At 46.6% G+C, this 20,531-nt stretch overlaps 1 protein-coding gene, 1 non-coding gene and 1 pseudogene across 2 annotated transcripts in view; all 3 read left to right on the top strand.

Annotated features, from left to right (window-relative positions):
- The window catches only part of IGF2BP1 (insulin like growth factor 2 mRNA binding protein 1), a 58,739-nt gene that overhangs the window by 24,580 nt on the left and 13,628 nt on the right, over nucleotides 1-20,531 (top strand). The window contains exons 3-5 of the mRNA XM_003931240.3: nucleotides 7,491-7,539; nucleotides 8,403-8,454; nucleotides 12,145-12,208. Coding sequence (XP_003931289.1) covers nucleotides 7,491-7,539; nucleotides 8,403-8,454; nucleotides 12,145-12,208 — 165 coding nt within the window. The remainder of the gene's footprint in view (nucleotides 1-7,490; nucleotides 7,540-8,402; nucleotides 8,455-12,144; nucleotides 12,209-20,531) is intronic.
- LOC120367002 (U6 spliceosomal RNA) lies at nucleotides 17,274-17,377 on the top strand. Its single transcript, XR_005581506.1, has one exon. It is a non-coding gene; the product is annotated as a U6 spliceosomal RNA (small nuclear RNA).
- On the top strand, nucleotides 17,515-19,172 carry LOC120366769 (COX assembly mitochondrial protein homolog; annotated as a pseudogene).

Raw genomic sequence — 20,531 nt, 5'->3', positions numbered from 1 at the left:
AGGCGGAGGTTGCGGTGAGCCGAGATCACGCCATTGCACTCCAGCCTGGGTAACAAGAGCGAAACTCCGTCTCAAAAAAAAAAAAAAAAAAAAAGAATTAAATATGACTTTAAAAGTGACAACAGGAGTGAGTCATGTGCCTAGCTCCTAACTGACACTTTATTTATTTAGTTTGAGACAGGATCTCACTCTGTCACCCAGGTTGGAGTGCAGTGGTGCCATCTTGGCTCACTGCAACCTCTGCCTCTTGGGCCTAGGTGATCCTCCCACCTCAGCCTTTTGTTTCTGTTTTTTTTTTTTTTTTTTTTTTTTTTGGGAGACAGAGTTTCACTCTTGTTACCCAGGCTGGAGTGCAATGGCGCAATCTCAGCTCACCACAACCTCCGCCTCCTGGGTTCAGGCAGTTCTCCTGCCTCAACCTCCTGAGTAGCTGGAATTACAGGCACGCGCCACCATGCCCAGCTAATTTTTTGTATTTTTAGTAGAGACGGTTTCACCATGTTGACCAGGATGGTCTTGATCTCTTGACCTCGTGATCCACCCGCGTCAGCCTCTCAAAGTCCTGGGATTACAGGCTTGAGCCACTGTGCCTGGTCCCACCTCAGCCTTTTGAGTAGCTGAAACCACAGGTGGATGCCTGGCTTTTTTTTTTTATAGACACATACACACACACACACACACACACACACACACACACACACTCTCTTTCATTTGCGGGAGGGGGGGTGGTGAGGGGCAGAGCCTTGCTGTGTTGCCCAGGCTGGAGTGCAATGGTGTGATCTAAGCTCACTGCAACCTCCCCGCCTCCCCGGGTTCAAGCAGTTCTCCTACTTCTAAGTAGCTGGGATTACAGGTGAGTGCCACCACGCCTAGCTAGTGTTTGTATTTTTAGTAGAGATGGGGTTTCACCATGTTGGCCAGGCTGGTCTTGAACTCCTGACCCCGTGATCCACCCACCTCTATGTCCCAAAGTTCCGGGATTACAGGTGGGAGCCACTGAGCCCGACCCTAACTTCTACGTTAAATGAAGGGAATTAACATGCCAGACTTTAAGATTCATGACCTCATACAATCCTCTCTACACACTAACGTGGTATCAATGGCTATTTTAGGACCAGGGCACTGAGATGGGGAGGTTGGGTATCTTGTCTAAATCACATAGCCAGCCTCACAGAGCCACAACCAGAATCTGAACCCAAAGCCTGTTTCAATCCAGACTCTTTGCACTGTTTCTATGGTGGCTTTTTGATGACATATAGGGGACAAAAAGCCTTTGCCAAAGTAAACTCATGGTAGGCTGGAGGGCAAAGTAAAAAACACTAAGAGTTCACATGACCCAGTGAACAGTGGGTCTGCGCCATGGAATTGGCACTCTGATAAATCAAAAGAATCCCATCTATGATTCTTTAAGCTGTTAACTTGTTTTTCCAGCTGCCTATTCATAGTTAGTTGAAAAGTGATTCTTGGGCATATTGAATATTGACATCAAGAAATTATTGTCATTTGGGTGCAGTGGCTCACACCTATAATTTCAGCACTTTAGGAGGCTGAGGTGGAAGGATCCCTTGATTATAGGAGTGTGAGACCAGCTTGGAAAACATAGTGAGGCCCTGTCTCTACAAATTAAAAAAAAAAAAATAACTGGAGCCAACCGTGATGGCGCATATTCCAGCTGCTCAGGAGGCTGAGGTGGGAGAATCACTTGAGCCTGGGAAGTTGGGGCTGCAGTGAGCCAAGATCCCACCACTGTGCTGCAGCCTGGATGAAAGAGCAATACTCTGTTTCAAAGGAAAAAAAAGTATAAGTTAGGCTCTTCCCAAATTGAGAACTGTTTTCTTTTCTGTTTGGTCTGAATCAGTGACACTTCTCTGAACTCTTGAGGTATGAAAGGATGAGAACTCTCAGCCCAGGGAGAGTTCCCAACCTCATCTCCCTCCCAGGGGCCCTGCTCCCTGTGCTCCCAGAATTTCCTACTTCCTACATGGCTTAAGCTGTTGCAAGGATGCTCTTTCCCTCTGTTTCCTCCTGAATGGCCCTTCTTGGGTTTTCAAAGAATGGTCACTCAATCTTTGTGGCTCTTATGCCCCCTCCTTGGCCCAGCAGCCTTTGAGAGGCGAGTCCTCAATAGTTGCTGTATATCTGGCAAACTGCCCATCACAACCCCGCCACATGCCCCATCCCTGACCCAGGACCTGATAACTGCTGTGTAGGTCATTGCAGGCAGAGAGCACCAGAAACCACAGCATGTTGGCACCCAAGAAAATAGGCTGGTGCAACTATTGCCTTTATTGCCAGGGACTGGTTGCTTCATTCTTTCGATCCACAGGTTTATCAGCTATAGTGGAAGAGGATGGGGTGAATTAATGAACTCAGCATTCACTTTCCTTTTCTGAACAATGGATGTTCATCCGTTTAGGCAATCCAGGCATATAGAAGGTGCCAGGAGATACTGCAAAGATAGGGCAAAGGCACTGCTTAACTCTGGTAGAAGCTGGTCCACTGGAGTACCGGCGTGGGTCCCTGGTCCCTGGTTCCTGGACCCTTTTATTGGGGAGATGGGGGAGTGGCGGGGGGGACTCTAGGCAGTGGTATTTTTCGCTGTTTCCCCACCAGTGCAGAAATAAAATCTTAATAATTGTTACCATTGTCAACCCTACCTGCTAGTCTTTTTTTTTTTTTTTTTTTTTTTTTTTTTTTTTTTGAGACGGAGTTTCGCTCTTGTTAACCCAGGCTGGAGTGCAATGGCACGATCTCGGCTCACCGCAACCTCCGCCTCCTGGGTTCAGGCAATTCTCCTGCCTCAGCCTCCTGAGTAGCTGGGATTACAGGCACACGCCACCATGCCCAGCTAATTTTTTGTATTTTTAGTAGAGACGGGGTTTCACCATGTTGACCAGGCTGGTCTCGATCTCTTGACCTCGTGATCCACCCGCCTCGGCCTCCCAAAGTGCTGGGATTACAGGCTTGAGCCACCGCGCCCGGCCCTACCTGCTAGTCTTAATACTCTAATTCCCTGGGACTGGGGACTTGGACATGGATTGAGTGCTTACTACATGGCAGGCAGCTTGTTTTATACACTTTTTCTTTGAAGTCTTCATAAAAGCCTTATTCAAGTTTCATAGAAGGTAACTAAGGTTCAGAGTGAAGAAGTAACAAGTTAGAGTGCGCTTAGCTTTCATCTGGAACCCCCAAGTTCCCAACACACTGCCTCAGCTCAGCCCACACCAGGCCTTCTGTAAGTGTGGAATGAATGAGACTGGAACCAAGGGAAAGGAACACAGGTTACAGTTCTCAGCAATGTCCCATGTGCTTTGGGCCTGAAAGAAATTAGGTAGCACCATATTTTAACAGAAACCAGGCCAAAGGCTTAAAAGACAAAGGTTCTTCGTGGCCTCTGTGTCTCCCTGCCTGCCCTGTTGTGTTTTAATCAGGGCTGGGGGCTTTGCTGAAAGGAGGCCTGGAGGGGCCTGGAGTGGGTTCCCAGGGTGGGGTGTGTGCCCTGGAGGGCTGGGTGAGTCTTTGCTGGTTCGGGTGGGGGAGGGCTGCCAGGATGTCTTTTCTTTCATTGGTTGGGTGGCCCTGCCCTCCTCCCCCTCCCTCTCCTGGAACATTCCAGACATTCCAGACGATCTGCCTGCCATTGCTTTCAGGATATGGATTAACATCCCAGCAGAGATTTGATTTCACCACTGCCACCCTTCTCCCTCCCCCCATTCCCTCCATGAAAGAAAGCCCCTAAAACTAGGAGTTTGAAGTGAGAGGGAATTTTGACCTTTGGCCTTAGATTGTACTAAGAGACCCTCTTGAAAGAGCACACTTTAAAGTGGGCTCCTAAGCTGGGGTTCCGTTAGGCCCTTACTGGTTTGAGCCACCCCCACCTCTTTGCCCTTCATCCAGAAGTGTTCCCTTGAGGGGGTCCTGGTCCTGGTCCTGGGTAATACCTGTTACAGGTGCTAAACTCGGTATGTGTTCTCAACCTTTCAATGGCATGGTCATTTCTTTTCCTCATTTCTCCAGCAATTTTGCTTTCATTGTGAGCGCGTCTACATTTTCATTCTGTCTAGTTGGTCATCAAATGAGTTGTGAGAAGTTCCTCACAAGGGTAGATGTTGGGGTTCCCTCTTGGCCAATGAATTGAATCACAAAAAGGTGGTCTAGTAGCATCTGGGGAACTGGATTTATATCTTACTGTTTTGTCCTGCTGTAATCTCACCTACTCAGGTCAACTTCATGAACAAACCAAAGAAGAGAGCCGCAGACAGATTATCTTCAAACTTATTTCCTTCATTTCCCATTATTTCATCCCTGGGTGAGATTACCTTAATGTATTTTATGGATGAAGACTCCACATTTAGAATTGCAGGCTAGAAATGATCATAAAGACCTTGCTGTACCTATTGTAAAGCTGGTGATTTGAGGTCACAAGGGTGAAGTGAGTGAACTGGCCCAGGACAGCCAAGTTCAACACTTTGATAACTAGAGCTTAGCATCCCTTTTCCCGGCCTTTATGTTTTCAACACCCCTTTGCCCAAGCTTGGCAAGGGCTGGTACTGTCCCCTTTGCTTGTCAGGTTGGAATACTGAGGTCTGAAGCTTAAGAGAGGCTTAATGAGAGGAAGAGCCATTCTGGGTGCAGTGCAGGCTAAGGGCTAGAACTGGACTTTCTTACTTTTTAGTTAAATTTTCCTTCAAGCCACTAGAATTTTTCTGGACATTGTCCATGGACTAAGAGTTTGTGATCAAGGATAAACAAAGATATAAATGGCAATTGACCAATATATTAAGTCAATTTAAAAGTCTTAAGCCCAGGGATTAGTGCATTGATTTGGGTGGTGAGCAAGTGATCTGGGAGTCAACCCTGAACCTGAAAGCCTTCATCAGGGAAAATTACATTTTTTTTGAGTTTCGTTCTTGTTGCCCAGGCTGGAATGCAATGGCACCACCTTGACTCACCACAGCCTCCACTTCCTGGGTTCAGGTGATTCTCCTGTCTCAGTCTCCTGAGTAGCTGGGATTACAGGCATACACCACCACACCCGGCTGATTTTGTAGTGGTCAGGCTGGTCTTGAACTCTCAACCCCAGGCGATCCACCTACCTTGGCCTCCCAAAGTGCTGGGATTACAGGCATGAGCCACCATGCCCTGCCTTTTTTATTTTTTATTTTTAAACGGAGTCTTACTCTCACCCAGGCTTCAGTGCAGTGGTGTGATCTCAGCTTACTGCAACTTCTGCCTCCCTGGTTCAATCGATTCTCCTGCCTCAGCCTCCCTAGTAGCTGGAATTAGAGGCATGTGCCATCATACCCTGCTAATTTTTTTTGTTTGTTTGTTTTTTAGTAGAGAGGTTTCACCATGTTGGCCAGGCTGGTCTCCAACTCCTGACCTCAAGTGATCTGCCCACCTCGGCCTCCCCAAATGTTGGGATTACAGGCGTGAGCCACCATGCCCGGCTAAAAATTAACATTTTAGAGATGGGAAGAAGAAATTACCCAGGCATGGTGGCCATGTGCATATGGTCCCAGATATATAGGCGGGTGGCGGGCAGGCTTGATCCCAGGAGGTCTAGGCTACAGTGAGCTATGTTTATGCCACTGCATTCTAGCTTGGGTGACAGAGCACTTTACAAGATTGTTAATAATAGTAATGATAATAAAGATGGGAAGAATGAAGTACTGTATAGTACTTACTGAGAGAAGGGAAGGTAGTGGTTATTACGCTGACTTGTATATGTGTTAATCACTCCCACCTTAGTATTCACAGATGCGTGTATTGTTACATGTTACATACTTATATTTTCTAGCATCACCTCACCAACCTGTGAAAAGGTATTGTCTCTGTTTTACATAGGAGGAAACAGCCTCAAAGAGGTTAAACAGTTTTGTAAAGATCAGTACTAGTAAGTGGAGCATAGGTTTAAATCCATATCTGTGCCAGGGGCTTAACCACTGCACTATACCCTGCTGTGATTTGTTTGAGTATATTATTTCACCTAATAAATTGTGAACACCTTCAACCGGGAAGTTTGTCTCTTCTGTTTATTTCTGTGTCTCCAGCATCTGGAACAAAGTAGTGCATGAAGTGTAGGTATTAAATGGTTGTTAGATTAATTAATAATAATGTCTTAGGCCGGGCGCGGTGGCTCAAGCCTGTAATCCCAGCACTTTGGGAGGCAGAGGCGGGTGGATCACGAGGTGAAGAGATCGAGACCATCCTGGTCAACATGGTGAAACCCCGTATCTACTAAAAAAATTACAAAAAACTAGCTGGGCGTGGTGGCGCGTACCTGTAATCCCAGCTACTTAGGAGGCTGAGGCAGGAGAATTGCCTGAACCCAGGAGGCGGAGGTTGCAGTGAGCCGAGATCGTGCCATTGCACTCCAGCCTGGGTAACAAGAGCGAAACTCCGTCTCAAAAAAAAAAAAAAAAAAAAAAAGAAAGAAAAAAAAAATAATGTCTTGGTCCGGGTGTTGTGGCTCGTGCCTGTAATCCTAGCACTTTGGGATGCTGAGGCTGGTGGATCACCTGAGGTCAGGAGTTTAAGACCAGCCTGGCCAACATGGTGAAGCCCTGTGTCTACCAAAAATACAAAAATTAGCTGGGCATGGTGGCAGGAGGCTGTAATTCAAGCTACTAGGGAGGCTGAGGCAGGAGAACCTGTGAGGCAGAGATTGCAGTGAGTTGAGAGCACGCCACTACATTCCACCCTGTGTGGCAGAGCAAGACTCCATCTCAAAAACAAAACCAAAAAATACCTTACTTAGCTTTGCATTCCTAGTGCCTGAAACATAGTCATGGTAACCTGCTTACTGAATAAAGGAATGAGCAAGAAAATAGTGAGACAAACAAAGCAGTTGTGATTTTTTTTTTTTTTTTAAGGGAATATTACTTGAGTGCTTAGAACATCTGATTCTGCATTCCTAGTTGTGGTAGTATTAATGATAATTTTGGTTTCTTTATTTTTTTTGCCCCACCTACCCCTCAATAATTTTTTTTTTTTTCTTTTTTGGAGACTGAGTTTTCCTCTTGTTACCCAGGCTGGAGTGCAATAGCGCAGTCTTGGCTCACCGCAACCTCCACCTCCTGGGTTCAGGCAATTCTCCTGCCTCAGTCTCCTGAGTAGCTGGGATTACAGGCAAACACCACCATGCCCAGCTAATTTTTTGTATCCTTAGTAGAGACAGGGTTTCACCATGTTGACCAGGATGGTCTCGATCTCTTGACCTCGTGATCCACCCACCTCGGCCTCCCAAAGTGCTGGGATTATAGGCGTGAGCCATTGTGCCCGGCCACGATAATTTTGATTTTTAAAGTGAGGTACCCCTACGCCATGTCTCCATTCCTAAAAGGTCATCATTCTTAGATTTTAAGACTATGATGTTGGTGGGCAGAAAGTAGGGAAACAGAAACTGAGGCAAGGATTAGAAACTGCGAGTTCACAGACCCCTAATACATTCAGAGGTTTCTCTAACTCTGCTCCCTCTTTACTTTCAGGAGCCGGAAAATTCAAATCCGAAATATTCCACCCCAGCTCCGATGGGAAGTAAGTGTTTGGGGGAAGTTTTCTCTCTCTCTCTCTCTCTCTCTCTCTCTCTCTTTCGCTCTCTCGCTCTCGCTCTCGCTCTCTCTCGTTCAGAAACATGAGCATGAGTTTGGGGGAAATTCTCAATGGGGTGGGATAGTGGAGCCTAGAAAGTAAGTCTGGACCAGCTGGAATTGCCAGAAATGATTGGGAGATCTGGGGCCAGGCTAGGGAGGGTTGGGTCTCATCCTGGTTTTTTGCCTTTTTTTTTTTTTTTTTTTTTTTTTTTTTTTGAGATGGAGTTTTGCTCTTGTTACCCAGGCTGGAGTACAGTGGCACGATCTCGGCTCACTGCAACCTCTGCCTCTTGGGTTCAAGCCATTCTCCTGCCTCAGTCTTTCAAGTAGCTGAGATTACAGGCAAGCACCACCACGCCCGGCTAATTTTGTATTTTTATTAGAGATGGGGTTTCACCATGTTGATCAGGCTGGTCTCAAACTCCTGATGTCAAGTGAGCCACAGCGACTGACCTCATCCATTCTTAACCCACAGCTCCACCTTTTGGGTTGTCCCTATGATGAGAGGCTTTAGGGAGGTATCTGAGTGTTTCCTGAGCCCTAAACTTGGTAATATTTAGGGACTCAGGCAGCTCAGGTCTGTTCCCCAAAAGGCCCTTAAGGCAGAACTTAAGTACAGTCCTGCAAAGACACCCCATCAGCATTGGCACCCCAGAAAGGTCACACTGGACAGGTAATAATGCTGAAACCCTACTATGGCTCTGCCTCTTCCCCATCGCTTTGGGATGCAGGGTGTCCAGTGGCTGATTTGCAAGGGTCCTGTGACTCTCAGAGTAAGTACCTTTCTTCCCTTCTCCATGCTCCTAGGTACTGGACAGCCTGCTGGCTCAGTATGGTACAGTGGAGAGCTGTGAGCAAGGTAAGAGTGGGCCGGGCATGGGGTGGTGCTCATGGTGGGGGCTGGAGGAGTTCGGTGGGTCTGCCCTGCTTCACTTTTCATGAGCAAATCTGCATTGCAAATCAAAAGAAGAAAGGCAGATAGAATGTGTTACGCAGGGAGTTACATGGGATCGGGGGCCTGGACTCCTGGCTTCTGCTTTGGGTCTTGATTATTGTGGAACTGGGTTTCTTTTCTGTTTAGCAGAAAGCTTGAACAAAACCACTCCTTTCCCACATGGAGACTCCAGGCTCTTAGGGATCAACCAAAGTAGAAATGGCTATTCTAGGATTTTAGAAATAGTCTTAGAACAGAAATCTTGCATTCCACCTGAGTTCCTCAGCAGCCATTTTACTTTAAAAACTTCATGTTTTCTTGTTTTTGGCTGGAGTAATCAACTGATTGTCTCTTTTGAGAAGCTCTGATTGGTAGCAACGTATGTCTTTGGTCAATTAAAATAAAAGGCAGAGGATTTATTACTTAGTTAATGTAGTTTGCTAGGTAAACAAAATATTTTAAAGAGTAGGCCTACAGAAGGAAAAGTGATAAAGAATTCTAGGTCATAAAAAGTTTGCCAGCTGGGTGTAGTGACTCACACCTGTAATCCCAGCACTTTGGGAGGCCAAGGTGGGAGGATCTTTTGAGCCCAAGAGTTTGAGACTACCTTGGGAAACAGTGAGATTCCATGTCTACAAAAAATTAGCTGGGAGTGGTGGTGCATATCTGTAGTCCCAGTCACTAGGGAGGCTGAGGCAAGAGGATTGCTTGAGTCCTGGAGGTCAAGGCTGCAGTGAGTTGTGATGGTATCACTGTACTCCAGCCTGGGTGACAGCAAGACCCTCTCTTGTCTCAAAAACAAAACAAGTTTTGTCCATTTAGTAATGGAAAAAAAGTTTCTCCATTACAAGGGTTGTAAGTTCTTTTCTAAGGAAATGACTTTAAATAAAATGATTTTGGTTGGATGTAAGGTAGTCTTTAGGTAGACAAGATACTGGGTTAGGTTTGGAGATCTTCAAGAAACAAATAGATCATCACTTGGTTTGAGATTTAAATATTCCTCTGCAAATTACTTGTGGAAAGGGGCAAGCTATAAATGATTACAAATGATGAAAATCTTTACCCACCCAAGAGTAAACTGCTGAATCTATCAAACAGGTTCTAACCTGCTCTAATCCTGTAGCTTGCCTTTTATCTTAAATGCCAGGATACAACAGGAGTCACTGATAACTACTGCCCAGTACCGTTCACAGTTTAGACCAATGAATAAATTACTCCTGGACAAATAGAGAGTAAGATTGAGCAGTGGCTTGGGAGCAAGTGCATGCTGAGTTTCACTAAGAGGTGTATAAGGAGTTAACACTAGTTTAAATTTATCCAAGGCTCACCAGGGAGTGGTAACACACTATCTGGAAAGGATATCTGCTACCTGGAGAGAACAGTATGGGCAATGTTTGACTTTGTTGGACAATAGAGAAAGTCCTTGTGTCTGCTCAAAAGTTACTTTCTGAGTGAGGTCCATTCTTTCTACCCATCCCATCTTCTTTCATCTGATTTATATTTCTCTATAGTAGTCAACACTGTCAAATATTCTATAGAATTTGCTTATTTATTATGCTTATTGTTGTTTCTCTCCATAAGCTCCCCGAAGGCAGAGGTCTTATTGGTTTACTACTGTATTTCCAGTCACTGGAAGATTGTTCTTGCAGAAGCTTCCTTACCACTGAGGAGGGAGAGACCTACTGATAAAGGCCGAAACAGTTAAAAGTGGTCTGGGGCCAAGTATGGTGGCTCATGCCTGTAATCCCAGCACTTTGGGAGGCCGAGATGGGGGAGGAATAGCATTAGCCCAGGAGTTAAAGGCTGCAGTGAACTCTGATCACGCCACTGTACTCCAGCCTGGATAACAGATTCTTTGCACTGAAGTCTGTGGCCAAATGCCTATCTGTCCTCAGTGTTGTTGGGGCAGAGGCTTGACTTAAGTCAGGGTACCCCACCCCATGGTTGAGCAAGTCCGGGGACCCAAATTCACAAGACATTGTTACAGGAGAAAGGTTAACTTTATTTATTTACTTAACTTGTTTTAGAGACAGAGTCTAGCTCTGTCTCCTAGGCTAGAATGCAGTGTGATCATAGTTCACTGTAGCCTCAAACTTCTAGGCTCAAGTGATCTGCTGCTTCAGCCTCCCAAGTAGCTAGGACTATAAGTATGTACTACCACACCTGGCTGACTTTTTTTTTTTTTTAATTTTGCAGAGACAGGGTCTCCCTGTGTTGCCAGGCTGGTCCCAAATTCCTGACCTCAAGTGATTCTCTCACCTCAGAGGGTTAATTTTTTTTTTTTTTTGAGACGGAGTTTTGCTCTTGTTACCCAGGCTGGAGTGCAATGACGCGGTCTCGGCTCACCGCAACCTCCGCCTCCTGGGTTCAGGCAATTCTCCTGCCTCAGCCTCCTGAGCAGCTGGGATCACAGGCACGCGCCACCATGCCCAGCTCATTTTTTGTATTTTTAGTAGAGACGAGGTTTCACCATGTTGACCAGGATGGTCTCGATCTCTTGACCTCGTGATCCACCTGCCTCAGCCTCCCAAAAGTGCTGGGATTATAGGCTTGAGCCACCGTGCCCTGCCCCAGAGGGTTAATTTTAATAATTGTGAGAAATATGTGTTCAGACTACTTGGAATTCTAATGTCAGCTTGCTGAACCATTCTAGTTAGAGCGGAGAACTTTGATGGGATCAATGGGTGGCATCCTGAGGCTATAATGGCCACATCCAAGACAGGAAATCTTTTCAACAGGAAATCTTTTCCCCTGGAAAACATGCAAATTCTTTTATTTTCTTTCCTAGACTTCTACAGCCACTCCTGCCAGTCCATTTAACTGGATTTTTTTTTTTTTTTTTGAGACAGAGTCTCTCTCTGACACCCAGTCTGAAGTGCAGTGGCGTAATCTTTGCTCACTGCAACCTCCATCTCCTGGGTTCAAGCAGTTCTCCTTCCTCAGCCTCCCAAGTAGCTGGGATTACAGGCATGTGCCACCACACTCGGCTAATTTTTGCATTTTCAGTAGAGATGGAATTTCACCATGTTGGCCAGGCTGGTCTTGAACTCCTGACCTCAAGTGATCTACCTGCCTCTGCCTCCCAAAGTGCTGGGATTACAGGCACAAGACACCAAGCCCTGCCTGGTAGATTTGAATTTTCAAGTAGCTCCCTTGAAATGGTAAATTTTTTGCTTTTTATTCAAGTTGAAGTATGTGCCAGATGTCTTAGTTTTTTTTTTTTTAAGAGTCTCCCTCTGTTGCCCAGGTTGGGAGTACAGTGGTGCGATCTCAGCTCACTGCCACTTCTGCCTCCCAGGTTCAAGCAATTCAAGCAATTATCCTGCCTCAGTTTCCCCAGTAGCCAGGACTATAGGCGTGTGCCATTACACCCAGCTAATTTTTGTATTTTTTAGTAGAGACAGGGTTTCCCTGTGTTGGCCAGGCTGGTCTCCTGGGCTCAAGCAATCCATCCACCTCGCCCTCCCAAAGTGCTGGGATTTGCTGGCATGAGCCACTGGGCTTGGCCTGCCAGCTGTCTTCTTGGTCCCAAAATGTGGAAAGCTGGAGCTGGGGATTCATTGGTTGGACCTCCGGATTTCCCTGCTCTGACACTGCCCTCTGTTTTCTCTGCAGTGAACACCGAGAGTGAGACAGCAGTGGTGAATGTCACCTATTCCAACCGGGAGCAGACCAGGCAGTGAGTGGGCTGGAAAGTGGGGCAGGGGGTGGTGGTGGGGGCTCTGGGGAGGATGTTAGGAGCTTGGTCCCTCTTTACTCAGGGGATCTAGGCAGGCTGGGGTCCCCACCGGGGGTTCTGGTATTAGCCCAAGTCAAACCCAGACTCTTGCATAAAAGGTTTCTTCAGGGGGTTTCCGTCATGTCCTTTGTTTCAGGGATCTCAAAGGCTCAGAAATATCAGGATTGATAGCAAAAATACATAGAAGGGAGGGATCCAAAGTCCTCCTAGAGAGGTGGGAAATCAGAGAAAAGGTCCACTGCTGATTGGTCTCTGGTTGCTCCAGCACCTTAGAGTCCTTTGCTGTGTTCAAGGCGCCATCTAGTGATAATGACGAGGAACTTCGGGGTTCAAAAAAGATTCCTCAACATTGGGATGCTGGAACAGACATTTTATTGCAGTGATGCTCATAAACCTAGTTGGTGATAGTTGTGGGATCCTTTCATTCCCATCGCACCCACAATTTTAGCTCCTAGCCCTTTGGTTGAGCAATTTTACTTCTCACCTGCATTTACAGACAGACTACACATTTTGCACATTACTCATTTATATTCATACCTGAGCCTGCTTTAGGCTTTTTCCACATTTTGCTTTGGGCCTTCTTGCTTCTTCAACATGCTGCCTTCTCCAGTCTAATAATACTTGGTAAAATCCCACCTCTTCCTCAAATACCTACTATTTTCTTTTAGATACCTCCTGGGCCCAGAATTTTCTAGAGGTTCCTGCTGCCTCTTGTGGCCACCAGGGCCCTTTGGCTTTAAAGCTCATGTCAACACTTGCTCGTTCTCTCCTGCCTATTGTTGCCTTGTTCTTGGTTTTTGGAGACAAGTCTCACTGTTTCACCCAGGCTAACTGCAGTGATGTGATACCGGCTCACTGCAACCTCAGTCTCCTGGGCTCAAGCAATCTCCTGCCTCAGCCTCCTGAGTAGGTGGGACTACAGACATCCACCATTATGCCCGGTTCATCTTTGTATTTTTTGTAGAGATGAGGTTTCACCATGTTGCCCAAGCTGGTCTTGAACTCTTGGGCTCAAGTGATCTGCCTGCCTTGGCCTCCCAAAGTGCTGGGATTACAGGCTTGAGCCACCTCGCCTGGCCTTTGTTGCCTTGTTAACAAGCTCCTGAGTAGCTGGGACTACAGGCATGAACCATCATGCCCAGCTGCTTTTTAAAAAAATTTTATTTAATTTTAATTTTTTTTTAAATTTAGATGGAGTTTCACCATGATGGCCAGGCTGGTTTTGAACTCCTGAACTCAGGTGATCCACCCACCTCAGCCTCCCAAAGTGCTAGGATTACAGGCATGAGCCACTGCGCCTGGCTATTTTTTTTTTTTTTTTTTTTGAGACGGAGTTTCGCTCTTGTTACCCAGGCTGGAGTGCAATGGCACAATCTTGCCTCACCACAACCTCTGCCTCCTGGGTTCAGGCAATTCTCCTGCCTCAACCTCCTAAGTAGCTGGGATTACAGGCACGTGCCACCATGCCCAGCTGATTTTTTTGTATTTTTTAGTAGACACGGAGTTTCACCATGTTGACCAGGATGGTCTCGATCTCTTGATCTCGTGATCTACCCGCCTCGGCCTCCCGAAGTGCTGGGATTACAGGCCTGAGCCAACGCGCCCGGCCCGCCTGGCTATTTTTAAATTTAAATTTTTTTTTGAGATGAAGTCTCACTCTGTCACCCATGGTGGAATGCAGTGGCACAATCTCTGTTCACCACCTTCCAGGTTCAAGTGATTCTCCTGCTTAGATCTCCCAAGTAGCTGGGATTACAGGTGTGCACCACCACACCTGGCTAATTTTTGTATTTTTAGTAGAGACGGGGTCTTGACATGTTGACCAGGCTGGTCTCAAACTCCTGACCTCAAGTGATGACCCACCTCAGCTTCCCAAAGTACTGGGATTAGAGGCATGAGCCACCGTACCTGGCCACCTTGTTAACCTTTCTAACCAGCATCAGCCTTGGGAATGGATTATGCTTGTGCCCTCTCTTTATTCAGCCCCATTTTACAGACATACCAAATATACTGAGACTCTAGTCTACAAGTGGTAAGCAAGCCTTTCTGTCTCAAATTCCTACATCTTTGCCACACTTTAAAAATATGTATATATTTTTGAGACATCTCTCCCTGTTGCCCAGGATGGAGAGCGGTGTTTGGAACACAGTTCATTGCAGCTTCAACCTCCTGGGCTGAGGCGATCCTCCTGCCTCAGCCTCTGAAGTAGCTGAGATAACAGGCATGCACCACCATGCTGGGCCAGCTTAAAAATTTTTTATATTTAGAGATGGGAGTCTCACTATGTTGCCCAGGCTAGTCTCAAACTCCTGGCCTCAGCAATCTTCCTACCTCAGCCTCCGAAAGTGCTGGAACTGTATCATGTTTTGCCAATTAAAATTTTTTTTCGTTGTTTTTTTTTTTTGATAATGGAGTCTTGCCTAGGCTGGAGTGCAATGGTGTGATCTTGGTTCACTGCAGCCTTCACCTCCTGGGTTTATAAGTGATTCTCCTGCCTCAGCCTCCTGAGTAGTTGGGACTACAGGACTACAGGCGCCTGCCACCATGCCCGGAAATTGTGTGTGTGTGTGGTTTTATTTTTATTTTTTTTAGAGATGGGGTTTTACCATGTTGGTCAGGCTGGTGTCGAACTCTCGACCTCAGGTGATCCACGCATCTCGGCCTTCCAAAATGCTGGGATTACAAGCATGAGCCACCACGCCGGGCCACTTTTTTGTATTTTTAAGTAGAGACAAGGTTTCCCAACATTGACCAGGACCTCAGGTGATCTGCCCACCTTGGCCTCCCCAAGTATTGATAGTGAAGGCATGAGCCACTGCACCCAGACGTTTTTTTAAATCTCAAAATCTTTCAAAATTTGGTTGGGCTCAGTGGCTCATGCTTATAATTGCAGCACTTTGGGAGGCTTATGCAGGGTGGGTTGCATGAGCTCAGTAGTTCAAGACCAGCCTGGACAATGTGATGAAACCCCATCTCTACAAAAAAACACAAAATATTAGCTGGGTATGGTAGCATATGGCCAGCAGGTTGAGGTGGGAGGATTGCTTGAGCCCAGGAGGTGGAGGCGAAGGTTGCAGTGAGCTGATTTCATGCCCCTGAATTCTAGCCTGGGTAGCAGAGTGAGACCCTGTCTCAAAACAAAACAAAACCAAAAAAATCCCCAACAAAACCAAAACACACAACCTTTCAAGATGAAATCCAGCCGGGCGCAGTGGCTCATGCCTGTAATCCCAGCACTTTGAGAGGCCGAGGCGGGTGGATCACGAGATCAAGAGATAGAGACCATCCTGGTCAACATGGTGAAACCCCGTCTCTACTAAAAATACAAAAAATGAGCTGGGCATGGTGGCGCGTGCCTGTAATCCCAGCTACTCAGGAGGCTGAGGCAGGAGAATTGCCTGAACCCAGGAGGCGGAGGTTGCAGTCAGCCGAGATCGCGTCATTGCACTCCAGCCTGGGTAACAAGAGCGAAACTCCGTCTCAAAAAAAAAAAAAAGATGAAATCCACAGAGGTGGATTCAACCAAACGAGGTGCCAGACTTAATAGGTGTAAAAATGACAAATCCCTTAATTTATTACATGCTTTCACTTGTGATTGTCACATAAAATCCTGTAAAATAGGCAGTTTTGGCTGACATTGACAAAGATGATCATGAAGAAATGCAAGGGACCCAGAAAATCCTTAACAGTCTTGATTTTAAAACTTACATGAAAGCTTTGGTAATCAAATTAGTGTGGTACTGGCATCAGGATAAACATACTGATCAACGGAATAGAATTCAGAGCCTAGAAATAAGCCTTTATGTTTATGATCAGCAAGTTTTTGTTTTTATTTTCACATAAAGTGCTAAAAAGACAATTTATTAGGAAAGATAAGGTGTTTTCAACAAATGGCGCTGGGGCAATTTGATGATATCCACATGACAAAAGATGAATTCGGACTTCTACCTTACACTGAACACAAATTAATTCAAAGTGGATTACAGATCTAAAGGTATTAGCTGTAAGGTAGGCAGGGCACAAGTATCAAATTTCCCTTTACAGTTGATGAGACTTAGTTTTAGACTAGGTTGTAAGCTTCCTGCTTCACTTAACTAGTGAGCAATAGAACTGAGATTGGAATACTGGTGTCCTAACTCATTTGCCCTGGGAGCCTGTGCATATGGGGCGCCGTTCTGGGCCAGTAGCCTGCGGCGGGTTGGCTGGTTGGCTGGTCGGCTGAGACCGCGCAGCCTCTCTGCGCTCAAGGCTGCGCGCATGCGCATGGGGCCCCAGCATGTGGCGCTTCCCTGAGGGTGTGCACCTGCAGTGGCGGCGGTGGCTGGGGCACGATGGGTGGGCTTGGGCACTTGCGCTGGGAATGGGGGCGCCCTGCCCTCTGAGGTCACCCCTAGGCCGCCGTCCGTGCCATTTTTCGGATTGCTGGCCTTCTAAAAGTTCCTGCAGGAAGCTGACCCGGGCCTCCGCCCTGACCAGTTTGCTGGAGGTGAGTCAGATTCCAGCCAGGATACCTAGCAGTAGCTTGGTGGCAGGCAACAGGAAAATGGTCAAAAGCCCTAAATGGCTGGAAGGCAAGTTCGGGGGACAGATCTCCTTGCGGGAGGGCACAGGAGGGCACAGGACTGCACGAGCGGTTGTGGAGGCCCCAGGCTGGTCTCGGCCTGGTAATAATTTCACACCGCCAGGGGGTTTACTAACTCAGTTATCATGGCGGCCGCATCGTCCCTCTGGGTCAACTGGTGTAGGTTTGACCCGATGCTACTGGTGTAGAGCTTGGCAAGTATATAGCAGGTAGTAAATGGCTGCCAGCAGACTTGGTAATTTTGAAAGTTGGCTTTGTGATGGGTTTGGGCTCCGGCATCTGCTGGTGGTGTGTGGTTTTAAGCTCAGTGCTTGCGGACCCCTTTGGGTTGGGGCGGGTTGTGAGATTGTGGCCCCAGAGCCAAGTGGGCGGTTAGGGGTTTCTGGAGACTGTGGAAGGAGAGGTAGCATAAAAGACAATGGGGTGTTCCCTTCGGCAGCACATATACTAAAATTTGAACAGTACAGAGGTTAGCATGACTCCTGCGCAAAGGCGGCACGAACATTTGTGAAGTGTTCCATCAACAGAAAGAAAGAAAAAGACAATGGGAATTGCAGAGGAACTAAAATTTCGAGACTGCATTTTTTTTTTTTTTTTTTTTTTTTTGGTGAGACCAGAAGCTCATTAGAAGAGTTCCTCAATTGCTGCTTCTCCACCCGCTGAGATGGCACTTGACCCCGCATATAAATTTAACAACTTTCTGATTGGTTGCCATGAAATTTGAAAAACAGTAACTTAAGCAACGACTACAGGAAAGAATTGAGATCAAAGAGAAGTGTGTGCCATGGCTGTGGAGGGGTTTCAGTTATGACTCATGAAATGTCATGTAAACCATTTCAAGGAGTTAGAATTTTGTGTCAGAAACAAGAGGAAGACACTGCAAGTTTTTTTTGTTTTTGTTTTTTAATTTAAGTAGAGACGAGGTTTCACCATGTTGATCAGGCTGGTCTTGAACTCCTGACCTCGTGATCCACCCACCTCAGCCTCCCAAAGTGCTGGGATTACAGGCGTGAGCCACCGCGCGCAGCCGACACTGCAAGTTTTTATTTTATTTTATTTTATTTATTTATTTATTTATTTTTTTTTGAGACGGAGTTTCGCTCTTGTTACCCAGGCTGGAGTGCAATGGCACGATCTCGGCTCACCGCAACCTCCGCCTCCTGGGTTCAGGCAATTCTCCTGCCTCAGCCTCCTGAGTAGCTGGGATTACAGGCACATGCCACCATGCCCAGCTAATTTTTTGTATTTTTAGTAGAGACGGGGTTTCACCATGTTGACCAGAATGGTCTCGATCTCTCGACCTCGTGATCCACCCGCCTCGGCCTCCCAAAGTGCTGGGATTACAGGCTTGAGCCACCGCGCCCGGCTACACTGCAAGTTTTTAAAGCAGCATCTCAGACATGTCGAAAAAGATGTTTTGATCCCTAAAATAATGAAGGAAAAGGCCAGAGAGAGGTGTTCTGAACAAGTTCAAGATTTTACCAAATATTGCAATAATTCTGGAATCTTTTTTTTTTTCTTTTTTTGAGACGGAGTTTCGCTCTTGTTACCCAGGCTGGAGTGCAATGGTGCAATCTCGGCTCACCGCACCCTCTGCCTCCTGGGTTCAGGCAATTCTCCTGCCTCAGCCTCCTGAGTAGCTGGGATTACAGGCACGCGCCACCATGTCCAGCTAATTTTTTGTATTTTTAGTAGAGATGGGGTTTCACCATGATGACCAGGTTGGTCTCGATCTCTTGACCTCGTGATCCATCCGCCTCGGCCTCCCAAAGTGCTGGGATTACAGGCTTGAGCCACCGCGCCCGGCCTCTTTTTGGTTTTTTTTGAGATGGAGTTCCGCTCTTGTTACCCAGGCTGGAGTGCAATGGCGCGATCTCGGCTCACCGCAACCTCCGCCTCCTGGGTTCAGACAATTCTCCTGCCTCAGCCTCCTGAGCAGCTGGGATTACAGGCACGTGCCACCATGCCCAGCTAAATTTTTTGTATTTTTAGTAGAGACGGGGTTTCACCATGTTGACCAGGATGGTCTCGATCTCTTGACCTCGTGGTCCACCCGCCTCGGCCTCCCAAAGTGCTGGGATTACAGGCTTGAGCCACCACGCCCAGCCTAATTCTGGAATCTTGATGGAGGAAAATGCTGGAAAGAAAATTCTGCGTTGAAAGAATGTCTAACTGCTCACTGTAATGGTCCAGCCTTTTATGAAGAATGCAAAATGGAATACCTGAAGGAAGGAAGAATTCAGAAAAACTGGAATTTCTGCAAAGAGAAGGCCTCAGAAGGTTTCCCATAAGCCTGTAGGCAAATATTCAAATGACATTTAGGAACTCTGATATTCATGGAAGTTATTTATAGTATGTCTCCTTAAATAGTGAACTCAAGAATGTGTGTTTGCTTTATCTTAATTATGGAAATACTAATTTTTTTCTGAAATAAAGATCTTTTATTTATTTATTTATTTATTTATTTATTTTTTTGAGGAGGAGTTTCGCTCTTGTTACCCAGGCTGGAGTGCAATGGCACGATCTCGGCTCACTGCAACCTCCACCTCCTGGGTTCAGGCAATTCTCCTGCCTCAGCCTCCTGAGTAGCTGGGATTACAGGCACACACCACCATGCCCAGCTAATTTTTTGTATTTTTAGTAGAGATGGGGTTTCACCATGTTGACCAGGATGGTCTCGATCTCTCGACCTTGTGATCCACCTGCCTCGGCCTCCCAAAGTGCTGGGATTACAGGCTTGAGCCACCGCGCCCAGCCCAAAGATCTTTTATTTTTAAAAAAACTTTCATAATTAAGATAAAGCAAACACACATTCTTGAGTCAATCGAATCTCACAGTTAGGATTTGCTAGAGCAGGATTAACGTTTGAATTCTACATGTATACATTTCACTGTTCTTTGATCTTGGTTTCATCATCTCTAAAATTAGGATTAATTATGTAGTAGTTAGCAGTTGGTTTCCGCACCTTGTCGTAGGAAGGTGAGGAAACTCAGTTATCTTTGCCCTGGGAGCCTGTGCGTATGGGCACCGAGAGTGGGCAGCGGTCTGGGCCAGCAGCCTGTGGTGGGTTGGCTGGCTGGTCAGCTGAGACCGCAGCCTCTCTGTGCGCAGTGCTCCGCGCATGCGCTTGGGGCCCCAGCATGTGGTGCCTCCCTGAGGTGTGCCCCTGCAGCGGTGGCGGTTTCTGGTTTCTCAATCCAGAAAGTCTGTGTGTCAGTTTCGTGGAGCCTCTTCAGGTCTGTGGTATGCTTTCCAGTTGGCATGGGAGTACTTTGAGATCAATGGCTTGCTCTTCCTTTTTAGGCTGGCAGAATCCTATACTCTCTATTGTACTGGAAGCGCATTTCTCTGATGGTTCCAGTAGAAGGCCTTTGTGAACAATAAATCCCAACTAAGTGTTAGGGATCACTGTATTTACGTGCCTTTCCTTTGAAGTCTTTGATGCTATTTAGACTGGAAAGTTCTGAAAGATGAAGGTGGGGGTGGTGGGGCAGGTAGCTATCTCATTTTCTTTCTTTCTTTTCTTTTCTTTTTTTTTCTTTTTTTTTTGAGACAGAGTCTTTCTCTGTCACCAGGCTGGAGTGCAGTGGACTGTGATCAGCTCACTGCAACCTCTGCCTCCAAGGTTCAAGCGATTCTCCTGCCTCAGTCTCCCAGGTGACTACAGGCGTGTGCCACCTT

This window comes from Saimiri boliviensis, chromosome 17, assembly GCF_048565385.1.
Source record: "Saimiri boliviensis isolate mSaiBol1 chromosome 17, mSaiBol1.pri, whole genome shotgun sequence".
In the NCBI taxonomy this organism is placed as follows: domain Eukaryota; kingdom Metazoa; phylum Chordata; class Mammalia; order Primates; family Cebidae; genus Saimiri; species Saimiri boliviensis.
The sequence above is the reverse complement of the archived record's forward strand: the minus strand, read 5'-3'. Positions and strand labels throughout refer to the sequence as shown.